This window comes from Mobula birostris, chromosome 23 (genome assembly GCF_030028105.1).
Source record: "Mobula birostris isolate sMobBir1 chromosome 23, sMobBir1.hap1, whole genome shotgun sequence".
In the NCBI taxonomy this organism is placed as follows: Eukaryota; Metazoa; Chordata; class Chondrichthyes; order Myliobatiformes; family Myliobatidae; genus Mobula; species Mobula birostris.
The window spans coordinates 5,715,080-5,729,407 of record NC_092392.1 but is presented as its reverse complement, the minus strand read 5'-3'; the positions used below and the strand labels follow the sequence as shown (position 1 = coordinate 5,729,407).

General features: G+C 39.5%; 1 protein-coding gene across 7 annotated transcripts in view; it reads right to left on the bottom strand.

The window, feature by feature from the left end:
• The window catches only part of nrf1 (nuclear respiratory factor 1), a 95,967-nt gene that overhangs the window by 22,893 nt on the left and 58,746 nt on the right, over positions 1–14,328 (bottom strand). For all 7 annotated transcript variants that reach the window (XM_072241715.1, XM_072241718.1, XM_072241720.1 and 4 more), the window contains one exon: positions 10,112–10,236. In XM_072241715.1, the coding sequence (XP_072097816.1) occupies positions 10,112–10,236 (125 nt within the window). The remainder of the gene's footprint in view (positions 1–10,111; positions 10,237–14,328) is intronic.

The following is a 14,328-nucleotide window of genomic DNA, read 5'->3' as shown; positions in this document are numbered from 1 at the left end:
TAAACAAGTCCGCCTTTACAATGAAAGCTATTTATCAATGGGTTTTACATGGACTGGTGATCCATGTTGTCTTATTCCACTGTGCCGAGTCTTACAAATGTAGCACTGGCCTCAGTGAAATTGAAAAGATACCTAACCATAAATCACAGGGATATGAGATGTAAAAGTGCCGTTTATTTTAAATGTCTATTGGAATCTCAAAACAAACAGATTGAAAATAAAGTCAAAGTTAGTAAAAAGACTCAGGGAGGAAGTTATTTAGTAGTTTTAATACCAGTTCACTCGAGAATGTTTAAAAAACTGTGAAAACCTGGACAAAGAGCACACCAATCTCCTGCTATGGACAGAAATCCTGTGGCTTACCAGAGGAAGAGTTCTCAATAGGGTGTTTGAGCTGAAAGGTGAATTGCAGGAGTACCTTCCAGAAAATAGTAGACCAGATTTTGCTAAGTGCTTTGAAGATGAAGAATGGCTGCAGAAACTAGCCAACTTAACAGACATTTTTCATCATATGACCCAGTTGAACAAGTCTCTGCAAGGTCATGGAGAAAATGTTTTGACTTCAAGTGACAAGATTCTTGGATTTAAAAGGAAACTGAATTGTTGGAAAAATCATGTTGCAAAAGGAAATCATGAAATGATTCCATTGCTGCTTGGGTTTAACAGCGAGGAAGGATTCAGAAATTCTCGAGTCTTATTGAAAACCACCTGGAAGAACTGCAAAACAAAACTGAACAGTATTTTTCTTCCCTTTCAACACCAGTGTATGACTGGGTGAGGGACCCTTTCTCTGAATCTTCTGCTCAACCTGAGAACTTGACTTTGGGAGAAGAGGAAGAACTTCATGAGCTGCACTCTGATCATGCATTCAAGATGAGATTTACTGACCTGCCCCTGGACAAGTTCTGGATCTCTGTGAAAGAAGATTATCCTGCCATTCATAGGAAAGCAATGAACATTTTTCTGCAGTTTTCAAATTGTTACATGTGTAAGCAAGCTTTTTCTTGTTTAACAAACATCAACAGCAAGCACAGAAATTGACTAATTTCTGTTGAAGGTGAAATTCGTGTGTGCTTATCTCAAGTTTGACCCCAGAATTGAGAAATTTATTATGTTTGCCTTAAGAATTTTTAAGATGTATGAAAGGGAAAGAAAGAGACTAATTTGGAGAAAGGTAAGATAAGCCTAAATATGTTTTTTTTTCCAAGAAAGATTGGCTAAAAATTCATTCTCTACTCAGAAGAGCATTGACAATTATTGTTGGATTAGTTTATCTACAACTTACTGATCATACCAATGTACTGTGAGCTATAGATAATCATTTTTCTCTGAGACCTAAAAATTATTTTAAGGGTTCATCCAGGCAAAAAAGTTGAGAAAGGCAGGTCTAGACAAGCAAGAAAGATGCACTTTGCTTAGCAGAGGGATCAAAACATCGGGGGGCGGGGGGTTAGATTTGAAACAATTGAGAGAAGGAAGATAACAGGGAAGATCATTACGAATTTTCCTTAGTCTGAAGAGGGAAGATGTCCAGAAATTATTTTCTGAAAGGGTAAAATCAGAACCCTCATCATAGCTGAATACTTGAACACAAGAGGTTCTACAGATGCTGGAAATCTTGAGCAATACACACAAAATGCTGAGGGAACTCAAAAGGTCAGGCAGCATCTATGGAGAGGAATAAACAATCTTGATGAAGGGTCTCAGTCTGAAATGTCGATTGTTTATGCCTCTTAAGTAGTCACATCCTATGTCAAGGAATATGGTCCTTCACATGTTTTTATTTTGATACAGTGCTAGAAAATGTTAAATTGTTCGGGGGCTTCTGATTTTAAATGGTTATACAAAACAAAGATCACCAGTCATTTTTGTTTTAACAAGATAGTTCCATTTCTCTCTTTTATCTGTCACACCGTTGTGTATCATGCTGCATGCAAAATGCCATGCTGTCCTTTGCTTTCTAATGAGCTTTGTCAATGTTGCTGTCACCATGTTCTAAGGCTCTCAGGCAAATAGCAACTGTACACCCATTTAATAGTGATGACATAATGTAATCTGTCTGCTGGACCCTGGAAAGCTTATGTTAGACAACAGTGACCTTGAGTGGTTATTGCTGATTGTTCTGGCAAAAGCAGCCTGTGCTATAATTGGGAGCGGCTCTCACTCCAATGGCACTAAATTCAGCAATTAAAATAAAATCTTCCAGAAAAATGCAAAAAGTAGAGGAAAATGAAGGCAGAGAAAAAAGTTCTTTTTGAATGCTGTCCCAAAAAGAAAAAAAACCTCTCGATTGTAAACATCTCAAATCTCTCTAAAAATCATTAATGACCGTATGAAGAAATCTGCAAATATAATCAGGATTATGCTGAAAAGGAGACCTAAAAATATGCACTACTTTATCTCTATGCCTTTGGCTCAATGAACTGCAGTTTCTATCTGAATTTCAGATGAAATGAAGAAATTAGAACATCTTTAAAAGCAACTTTGCAGTTTCTACCTGAAACTTGTTAGTATTCATATCTACTTTAAACTGGATGGAAAGATTTGGACAACTGGAGTTCAATAAAAGGAAATGAGTTAGAGCATGTTAGCCTACTCACACTTCCAAAGAGCAGGAAATCCATAAAACACATTACAAATCTATACATTTATAATTAGTGGGAATTGTTTATTATTCCATATTAATCTAATGGGTATTAGATTCCTAACCAGCAATGCACTGAAATCAAATTTTCTTACAATAGAAGAGAGGTGGATGCTAAGAGTATGGTTTGGGGGGGGGGGTGGGGGAGAAAGGTTGGCGAAAATGCAAAAATTTGGTAGATAGGAGCATAATGTGGGAAAATGTAAAGATTTGCTCTAGAGTGGAAATGACATAAAAGCAAGATGTTGTCTAAGTGGTAAAAAGCTACAGAACTTTGCAATAGAGATGGAACCAAATGTTCGGAGATAAAAAGCAAAAAAAGTTTGCAACCAGGTAAATGAAGTAACTATTAACAAAATGCAGACCTTTACTGCAAGGAGGTGGAGTATAGAAATAAAAGTCTTGCTTGAAGCTGCAAGTATAAGTAAGATCACATCACTTTGAAAAGGAGAATAAAACCAGAGCTCTGAGGATCCTGAAGCATCCAATGACCCAGTGATCTCTGTCTCAGAGGCCGATATCAGGCTGTCTTTCAAGAGGATGAACCCTTGTAAGGCAGCAGGGCCTGATGGGGTACCTGGTAAGGCTCTGAAAACCAGTGCCAAACAACTGGCAAAGGTGTTCAAGGCATTTTCAATCTCTCACTGCTACAGCCAGAAGTTCTCATCTGCTTCAAAAGGGCAACAATTATACCAGGGCCCAGGAAGAGCAGCATGAGCTGCCTCAATGACTATTGTCCAGTTGCACTCACACTTACAGTGATGAAATGCTTTAAGAGGTTAGTCATGGCTGGAACCAACACCTGTCTCAGGAAGGACCTGCAATTTGTCTATTGCCACAATAGCAGAGGTGATCTCAGTGGCTGTTCACGCAGCCTTGAGTCACCTAGACAACACTAATACTCATATGAGAAAGCTGTATAGGACTACAGCTCAGCATTTAACACCGTAACTCCTACAGTCCTGATCAACAAGCTACAGAACCTAGGCCTCTATCCTTCCCTCTACAACTGGATTATCGGCTTCCTAACCAAAAGACCACAATCTGTGCAGATTGGAAATAATATCCCCGCCCTCGCTGACAATTAACACTGGTGAACCTCAAGGATCAACAAGGGAATACATACCAGTCCTCATAGAGGGATGAGAAGTGGAGAGAGTGAGCAGTTTCAAGATCCTGGGTGTCAATATCTCTGAGGACCTGACCTGGACGCTGCCCATATATGCAGCTATAAAGAAGGCACGACAGCGGCTATATTTGAGTAGGAGTTTGAGAAGATTGGCTGCATCACTGTCCGGTTTGTTTGGGGGGGGAGAGGGGGGGCTAGTGCACAAGATCAAAGTAAGTTGCAAAAACTTATAAAATTAGTCAGCTCTATTTGGGGTACTGGCCTCCATAGTATCCAAGACACCTCCAAGGAGTGGTGCCTTGGGAAGGCGGTGTCCATCATTAGGAGTCCCCACCACTCAGGACACGTCCCCTTCACACTGTTACCATTGGGAAGCAGATACAGAAGCCACACACTATGCAATTCAGGAACAGCTTCTTCCTCTCTGCCACCTGATTTCTAAATGGACATTGAGACCATGAGAACTACCATACTACTTCTTTTGCACTACTTTATTATTTGGTAGACATATATATCCTTAAAGTAACAGTTTTTTTGGTTCTGTATATTTATTTATCATGTATTTCATTGTACTGCTGCCATAAAGTTAACAAACTTCCCGACATATGCGGGTGATATTAAAACTGATTCTGATCTTGGGCAAGCTGCAGAGTTCTGGTCTCCTTACACAATGTTATATTTGTATTGGAGGAAGTTTCGGTAAAGTTCACTAGGTTGCTTTCTGTGGATAGAGGGCTTGCCTTTGAAGACAGACCCTACACTGAGTCGAGTTCAGAATCAGAGATGATATTATGGAAACTTAGAGGATTCCAAAGGGCCTTGATAAGGCTGATGCTGAGAGGATATTTCCCTCATGCGAAATTCTGAAGTAGGGTACATAGTTACAGAAGAAGGTATTATCTCTTTAAGACAGAGATAAGGTGAAGGTTTTTCAAGAATCATGAATATTTGAAAATTACTCCTCCAAAAAATGAAATATATTCAATATAGAAACATTTTTTCGTATTTTATTACAACACCAGGTATTCACTGCAATGTAATCATAGCAATCAAATTCACTCATCTATCTCTCTGTAGCTTATTAACTTTTCCTCATGCCTATCAACTCCCCATCAGGAGTAACTTACAGCAGTCAATAACTAACCATCTAGCACATCTTTGGGATACGGGAGGAACCATGAGCACCCAGGTGAAGCCAACAGTCTCACAGGGAGAATGTGCAAGCTCTACATAGAGAACACCAGAGGTCAGACTCAAACTTGGGCTATCAGACATTATTATTACCTTCATGCCTCTGTGCTGTTACTGTGCCAAGGTCTTCCACAGGCAAATGCTTCAGGGTTTATTGTTGATGGGTATGAGTAACAGGTTGAAAATTGACCCTATGCCGAAGTCAGATCAGTCTTAGTCTTATTGAATGGCCAACCAGATTCAAGGGCCGACACTGGGCTCCCCCTACTCCTAGTTCTTGTGTTTATTGTAGAGTTAGCACCTGTGGAATCACACACCAGCGAGGAACTATACACCAGCATGGAGCTGTCATCAGTATTGCTGCCTTCTTGCTGTGGTGTGATCCTACAGGTGATGACACCCTGATGAAATGGATTTCTGTAGGAGATAGTGTGTTTCCGTGGTTCTGGCTCCCTGCTGGTGTCTGTTTATTAGATTTTAACAAAGAATAGGTTGTTCAACAAAAAACCTGTCTTTTCTTACCCCTACAAATGCCCACTCCATTGTTCCCAGTGTATAAATGCTTAGTGTACCATAGAGAGCAACTTGAGATTCATCACCACACGTACTAGCCAAAATTTGTTTAAACTGATGAAACTAGAACAATTTTTAAAACATTTAACATTTTAAATGTGAGATGAGTGCCACCTTTGCCTATTCAATACAGACCAACAGGGAGAGAGGGGGAGAGAGGTGGGGAGAGAGCAGGAGAGGGGGAAGGGGGAGAGGGGGGGAGAGAGGGGGGGAGAGAGGGGGGGAGAGAGGGGGGGAGAGAGGGGGGGAGAGAGGGGGAGAGAGAGGGGGAGAGGGGGGGGAGGGGGGGAGAGGGGGGGAGAGGGGGGGAGAGGGGGGGAGGGGGGGAGAGGGGGGGAGGGGGGGCAGAGAGGGGGGAGAGAGGGGGGAGAGAGGGGGGAGAGAGGGGGGAGAGAGGGGGGAGAGAGGGGAGAGAGAGGGGAGAGAGAGGGGAGAGAGAGGGGAGAGAGAGGGGAGAGAGAGGGGAGAGAGAGGGGAGAGAGAGGGGAGAGAGAGGGGAGAGAGAGGGGAGGGGAGAGAGAGAGAGAATGAATGAATCAAAAGGAACAGTTGTAGATGTAAACACACATAGAAAGGACACAGTTTCGCATTTTGATAGACTCCATAATTCAGACAAAAAAATAATTCTTACATGTTGTACTATGATTTCTTGATCAAGTTTATTTTTCAATAACACATGCAAATTCTTCCTACCATTGGGCAGAATCACAGAATGCTGCTTGTCTCTCAGGGCCAGGCAGAATTGCCTGTGACAGCTGTTGTTCTGCTTAGTCTATTGAGCGGTAATGGATTGCATCAAAGCTCTTTATAACAGCTCAAGAGAGACAACTATTTTGGGATGGAACAAGTATGAGGCAGGAGGGGCAGGGGGCAGAAAAGAAGTAGTTAAGAAAAGAAAACAAGATTTATCACAAGCACCTATCACACTTTGCAAGTGTGTTGCAAAATAAAACTTCTCATACGATAATTCTTCCATTACTTTCAGTTAACAGGACAACACACAATACTATAATTTGACTGGCTGCACATCCTTTTCACTGACAACCGGGTGGTTGGATATAAACCTGCATAATTGCAAGGAAATATAGATGTGAAAATTCAGATAAAATACATTGTTTACATAGTTGCTAAAAGGGAGTACAATTATGTTGTGAGAAGCCTTTTAAACTTTTATACCTGCTAGATGGCTGGGATACACTGAAGGGAAAGTAACAAATCTGGATTATTACATGCTCGCTCTTAATAAAACAACACAGAGTTGGCGTGATTGCTATCTATAGGGCAATGCTGCTACACACTACAGGACAGTTGCAATGCTCACTTGCACAATTTATACAGCACTTTGGTAAGAAACTCCAAGTGGAAAGTGACTAGAGTGATTTCCATATAAAGGCTATATAAAGGAAGGCAGTACTGCTTTGGAAAAACATACAAATACAAAACAAAACTTCCTATTGCTCCATGCCATCTCCCTTTGGCCAAGTGTAAAGATTAATATGATTAAGCCAGCCTCTTGGGAAATCTCTATGGCTAATTTGATGGGGCTGAAAGCTACTGCAACCAACCTTTAAGGAAAGTGTTTCAGATCCTAAATCAATTTTCTTTTAACAGTAGCCAGAATTTCAAATAGATACTGATATGTAGAAACGTTAATCAAGCAGATTTATTTCAGATTCACTCATTCCTTCTTTCACAAATTGCAATCTACTCAAGTCTTATTGGACCAAAGATGTGATTTATTTGTTTATTTATTATTATTATTATTTTATTTATTGTTAACTTTTCTTCTCTGCTAGTTATGTATTGCATTGAACTGCTGCTGAGTTAACAAATTTCACGTCACATGCCGGTGATAATAAACCTGATTCTGATTCTTATTTGCTAGTTAGTTTGTTACTCTGTAGAGTAGGTTTCAGCTAAATCAATTCCAAATTGGCATATAATGGCAACTGCCTAAACCAGAAGGTGTGGAAAAAGTAAGATACAATTAACATATCTCTGATATTTTCAATAACATTACTTAGGGTAAATTCCTTGGGTAATCACTCCAGATTTTGAACAAAGGTGGAAAAAGCTCTAGTCCACAGCATTAAATGCACAAACTAGCACCATAAATCTAGAACTAAAACAAGAATTTGCATCTAATCCCTAGATGCCAATTCTTTGGGCGAAAAAGTTGTATAAATAACACACGCAAAATGCACGAGGAACTCAGCAGGTCAAGCAGCATCTATGAAAATGAATAAACAGTCGATGTTTCAGACTGAGACCCTTCATCGGGACAGAAAGGAACAGGAAGGTGCCAGAATAAAAAGGTGGAGGGAGGGGAAGGAGCATTAGCTAGGATGTGACGGGTGAAACCGGACTGGTGGGAAAGGTAAAGGGTTGGAGAAAAAGTAAACTGATAGGACAGGAGAGTGGACCATGGAAGAAAGGGAAGGAGGACGGGCACCAAAGGGTGGTATTAGGCAGATGAAGAGATGAGATAAGAGGCCAGAGTAGGAAATAGCAAGAGAGAGAATAGGGAGGAGAAAAGAATAAGACAGAGAAAAAAAAAAATAGGCAAAATATGTATTCATGCCATCAGGTTGGAGGCTACCTAGAAGGAATGAATACAAGGTGTTCTTCCTCTACCTTGAGAATGGCCTCATTGTGGCAGAAGATGAGGCCATGGACTGACATGTTGGATGGGGATGGGGTTAGGAATTGGAATTAAAATGGTTGGCTACTGGGAAATTCTGCTTTTGGCAGATGGAGCCGAGGTGCTTGACAAAGCTGTATGAATGACTCAATTACTCTCGTTCCTCTTTCTTCTTTCAGTCCATGCTCCCACAGCAAATTGTAGGAGCACTTATCATTATTGAACCCAGTGCACTTCACTCATTAGTTATGGACCATTAAAGTGCTGGACACACTTAAGACATATGTGTGCACTGAAATGTCGAGGAGTTTTTATGAATGAAGTTTACATCACATTCTGATGATATGGTCATAAAACTTTCATAACAGATGTAGTCATTAATTATTTATTCCAGTAATGCTTCAGACATCAGCTCATGACCAATAGGTCCTGGATTGCCTGGAGAACGATAGTGATAGCCTCCAATATTTTTACAGAAAAAATAGCTACAGCGTTTTTAATTTCGTTAGAAAATTATAAGTTCCGAAAATCTGCTCAGTTCAATCTGAATCTTTATTTCCTCCATTAGGTTTGTTAATCTACTAGGTCAGACAGATGATCAATCTGCAGTACACATATAGTTAAATAAGCTACTTAACAAGACCTAGAAAGCAAATGTTGACAAATTCTTTGTTACATCTAGGCAGAAGCAGAAGAGAATCCAAACTTAGGACAGATTTCATTATGCAATGAGGCAACAATTGACCATTTGTCTGGAAGGATAGCTTTGGTTTTGCCACAGTGTTCATACAAGACTGGATATAGAGGCAAGCCTTTGATATTCTCAAAAGGAGTGAAAATGGGCACTCCTCAGCCTTAGCAACCAAGTAATTAGGGAAGAAAGTGTCTATGAATGCCACAAAGATTGGATATATTGTAACAAAACAAGTTTAAGATTTGGGATTAGTATTTTTCACTGGCATGAAACACGTTTATTTTTTAACTTGCACCGTAAATAAATGCACCTTATCACTTGTGAATTTATTTGTGGTATTACTTTGTGTTATGTGTGTGAGTTATATGCACTGTGTTGTGCACCTTGGTCCAGAGGAACATTGCTTCATCTGGCGGTATGCATGTGTACAGATGAATGACAATGAACTGAACTTGAATTTGAATTTCAGGATACTCCACACTCAATGGAGTACATTTGAAGCAGAGCTGCAGTTGCAACGTACATACACAAGAACAGCCATGTTAACCCCCAGTGAAATCCACAGTATGAAGCAGCAGAATTCCTGAACGTCTGGAATTCCTGCAATCAGTTTCAGTCTCTAACTTACTCACAGTTATCAATTGATAGCTACCTAACAGTAGTCTCTAGAATTCTAAAACAATTTACTGGATCAGAAGTATTTTCCAGTGTCAGAAAGAAAAGAATTTTGCATTTCCACATTATTCATTGTTTGCAATCTTAAGTACTTAATATTGTTAATCTTAATGTTATTTTCACCAATTGGCAGAAAAAGGACAAAAAACATTGTACAGATGTAATAAATTATTTTATTTTTAAGCATTAAAAAAATCAGCTTGCATTTCTTCATCATTCTATATGTGAAGCAGCAAATGTCAGAATGCTCTGCAGAACAAAGGTAAGAAAGGAGGCGAGCAGGCAAAAGCATAGCAACGAAAATGGTCTGGAGCAGGACCCTAAACATAAGAAGGAAGACTTTGGAAGTTCTAGAAAGTGAAGAATAAGATGCTGAAGAGGCCACTGCTATGGTGAAGCAGAAGAGGGGAAGAACAAGACATATTGGGAGACTGAAGTTGCCCTGAGGAAATGTAGTTGAGGATGGACAAGACAAAAGAAGCATTTTAAAGTGAACAAAATCTATCTATTTCAAACCTAATCACAGCCCAAATGAAACTTTGCCAAGAAATAGACAGTTCTTACCATTAGCATCCTGAACACCAGTCAGCGCACCTACAGCAGCAGCAGTTTCTCCCGAGAGCACAATCTGGCCTCCGCCTTGAAGGGTCGCTTCTGCAAGCGTGGCAACAGCATGAGCAGCAGCCTCACTGCAATAGAGAAAGGTTAAATATATTGGGTATGCAATGGACCTGCTCAGGCTGACAACTGCCAGCAGAAACAAAAGAAAAAAAATGTACATTAGTGGAAATAAGCATATATCTATCTACATACAGAAACACTATTCATACAGAAACTACAGACACTGTTCAATTTCCTCTTCATATGTGCCAGCTCAATGAAAAGATCTTCTACATTAACCCACCTTCTCCACCACATTTACCCCATTCCTCTTTTTAAGTTATTATTAAATGGCATCATTGTATTTTCAGTAGTGCAGTCCACATCACAAATTGTGCATAAAAATTTCTCATTTTCATCAGTTGATTTCCCAATCTGCCTGGCTAATAGAAACAATTTGATGCAACTTAATCATATTTGAACATTTCCATTACAATTCCGTCAAAGTTTCTTTGCTCCAAGGTCAAACTGACCTTCTCTGTTCTCCTTGAATAGGTAATCATATCAAATGATGGTGCAGGCATGAAAATAAAAAAAATGCTGCAAATTGGAAACAAAAGCAGGAAATGCTGGAAATACGTAACAGCTCAGTCAGTGTTTGTGGAATGAGAAAAAGTTAATGTTTTACGTCTCTGATTCATTAGAACTTGGAACGAGAACTTGGTTAAGTTATCTTTCATTAACAGAGAAGGTGAGAGAGGGCAAGGTAGAACAACGGGAATATCTCCAATAAGGCGAGACTAAATGAGTTAATGCAGCAGTAACACTTAGGATAATATTAGGTTTCTTTGTCTGTGTAGTGTTGCTAACATCAAGGCTGTGGGACATGCCCAGAAGTCCAGGGTATACAAATAGAGAAAGAAAACTGAACTGAAATGAAGAAGGCAGGTATATCCAGTTCTGATAACAGACCTGAAAGAAAGTGTGGTGCAGATATATCCATAAATATATAGAGCTATTACAGAGCAAATGCATTCATATCTTATAAACAAATAAAAGCATATATATGTATTTTGCAAAAATCAAATGCTCCACTATAAAAATCCCACACTTCAGTCTATTTGATTTCACTTTTCCAAGCATTTCAGCATTTAGTCTTCCTGTTGCAATTAAACACAAACATAAAGATTACTGACAGGAGGTTAGGAAATAGAGGATACTAATTTCTGAAGCACACTATGATATTACACTTCCTTAGTGCTGCCTGGATTATGTGCACTGTTTCTGGAATTTGACTTGGACTCCACCTTCTCTGATGTGAAAGGCAGGAAAGCCACCTTGTCAATTAAACTTAACACTCTTCTTTTCCAGACTGACCTGGGTCAATCCAAGTATCGGAGGCAAGCATGAACATTCCTACTTGCAGCAAAAACAAGACCCTGAACCCTTGAGTAAAAACAACAGTACAAATTCAAGCATCAACATCTTTCTTTTTAAGGAACTTTTTCAAAGATTACTTTTTCTGAATAGACATTGGACAAGAGTTTATAAAACTTGCCTCTCATCAAGAAAGAAATATTCAAAGGATTAAAATGGCACATATGACTAAGTTTTTATTAGAAAAGAGACTAGGGATTGCTTGAACCAAACCTCTTCATCTCCCAGCTCCCACAAAACAGGCATGCTGTACCATTCTATGCTTCAACTCACATCTTGCAAGTGGTGGGATTCTATGACACAGTTCAGATTCAGCTGGGAGACAGAACAGGAATTGGGGAAAAATCAATAGAGGAACAAATGCTTTATAAAGTGAACACAGCTTTTTTTCTATACCACCAGTGTGCATTGTGGCCATTGACAAATGATTTAAATATGTCAAGAGTAGAAAAATGTGACAGGGATTACAGTACACAACATGAACAATGCAGTAAGTTCCAGTCCAAACTCCTCATGCTGGCTGGAAAATGCCAGTCACTATTGCCCCCTACTGGAAATAATGCCTACATGATAAGGAATACACACAAAATGCTGGTGAACGCAGCAAGCCAGGCAGCATCTATAGGAAGAAGTACAGTTTACAGTTGACGTTTCGGGCCAAGACCCTTCGTCAGGACAAACTGAAAGAAGAGATAGTAAGAGATTTGAAAGTGGAGGGGGGGGGGGCTTTATTTAGAAAACAGATTGCAGATTTATTTGATACCAGGAGTTTTTTCTCTAGAAGTTGTGAGATGGGGTAGGAGATCTTGTTATACTTAATCACCAACGCTTGACATCAAGTAAAACCTCATGTAAATCAATATCATCTGAATCCTGTTGATTTTATAGATCTTTTAATCAGCTAAACAGAGGTGCAGAAAAGAGAACCTTATTAAATACATTAGGCTTGACAATGAGAGGTAGCAGTGGCTAATCAAACTTTGACAGCAGATCATCAGCGAGGAGCATCACCATTCACTAATTCTTTAAAAATACTGACCAGAAAAAAAATGTATTCAAACATCCAAGGCAAAATCCGTTCCACTGCACTTGAGTTCTGTTCAAGAACTCTGTAGGGAAACTCAACAAACAGTCCCATTAACAATGCTTATCCAACAGTAGTACTTTGAACAACACCCCTAAAAGAGACTTAATACCTACTCTACTTGTAGTCTACCTACAAATCGGAAATCTCCCTGTTGTTTTGTGATTTCAGCAGGTGGATGACTCAAGTCAGGGGCCATCAAATTTGGCAACACAAAAACCAACTAAGTGCTTATATTTAAAAGCATCACTTGTCCGTTTCCATAATTACCTGCTTCTCTATCTGCACTTAGTTAGGCAAGGCAGAATCAAGTACTACAAATGAAGTAGCATCATAAAAGTTAGTAAGGGAAAACAATCAGACCAGGCATTCCACCTCCAAGCCTGTGAGCTATCCTAATGAAAATTAATGCATTTAAGAAGGTGAAATCAGATTACACCACCCACCCAGCTCCATCCTCTCCAGCACCTCCCTCAAGCTCCGATTCCCCTTCCCATATCTGCTGATATCCATTCTCAGGACTTGCATGGCAGAGCTCTTAATTGATTGTCAGAATCTGTAAAATCAAATTGGAGCAATGAATCTGATTCTAACATCAGATAATGTAACAATGTTTTACAACGCAGAAGCAGACCAAACCAAAATGTTCCCACAGGTATTGGGGAAAAACTATCATTCAGACCATAAAGTTCTCCTCTTTTCACACTATACAATCCACCCGTTTACTCCATGGACTCCACTCAGGTGATATAATTTCTTTGGAAATTCTAGATAAATAGTTTTGATTATAAAAGATAATTGAGTAAAATTCTAGAAAGTTACCAGCCTCATCATTGTTTAGTTTTCCTAGTTAATGCATCAAAGATACTGGGAAAATAAGGGATTAAGTGTCCAGATTCAAGATTATTTATTGTCATTCTTCAGTACACAAGTGTGAAGGAGAACGAAATGATTGTTACTGAGAATTCAATGTCAAGTTTTGAGTACTTTAGTCTGTTCCTATCTAGTATCTTTCAAAGCCAAGACAACCCACTCACTTTTTTCACTTAGTTTAGAATCAAGAATCAGAGGTAGTTTGCTTTTGGTTTGGTATACTTATTCCAAGAGGTAGAATAAAATCCAGTCTAACGTACCAGCCACCTCCATTCTGCCATACTCATGCCTCAGTAACCAGTATATGAAAACACACCCAGCTGGTGTTATTTCAAATAATGAGCTTTAACAACACAAATGAAAAACATGCTTTGGCCTCTGCCATGTGCCTGGCACGTCAGCGATATACAGGATGGGAAACTCTTTGCTTTATGACTGTATTCCAAAACACAGTTTTGATGCGTTCTGCTCAGAGATGCCAGACTTTGCTTCATGGACGACCAAGTTTATCCAGTGAGTACTACACTCACTTATGCCTGGGAGGGTCTGAGATTTAACTCGTGGTTTATCCACAGGTGGAATCACAGCAGACAGCAGCAAAAGGTGCAAATTGGATAAAGTATTTGCTTTTATTAGCATGCCTTGCACAGCCTTCAACCAACAATGTAGGAAGTACAGCGAAGGGTCCCACAATCAGTAATGTAATTCTAACTAGAATTAGTAGTCATGGGTCTGAATGAGCGATAAATGTTATTCAGGGCACCCTACTCTTCACATTATTATCAGG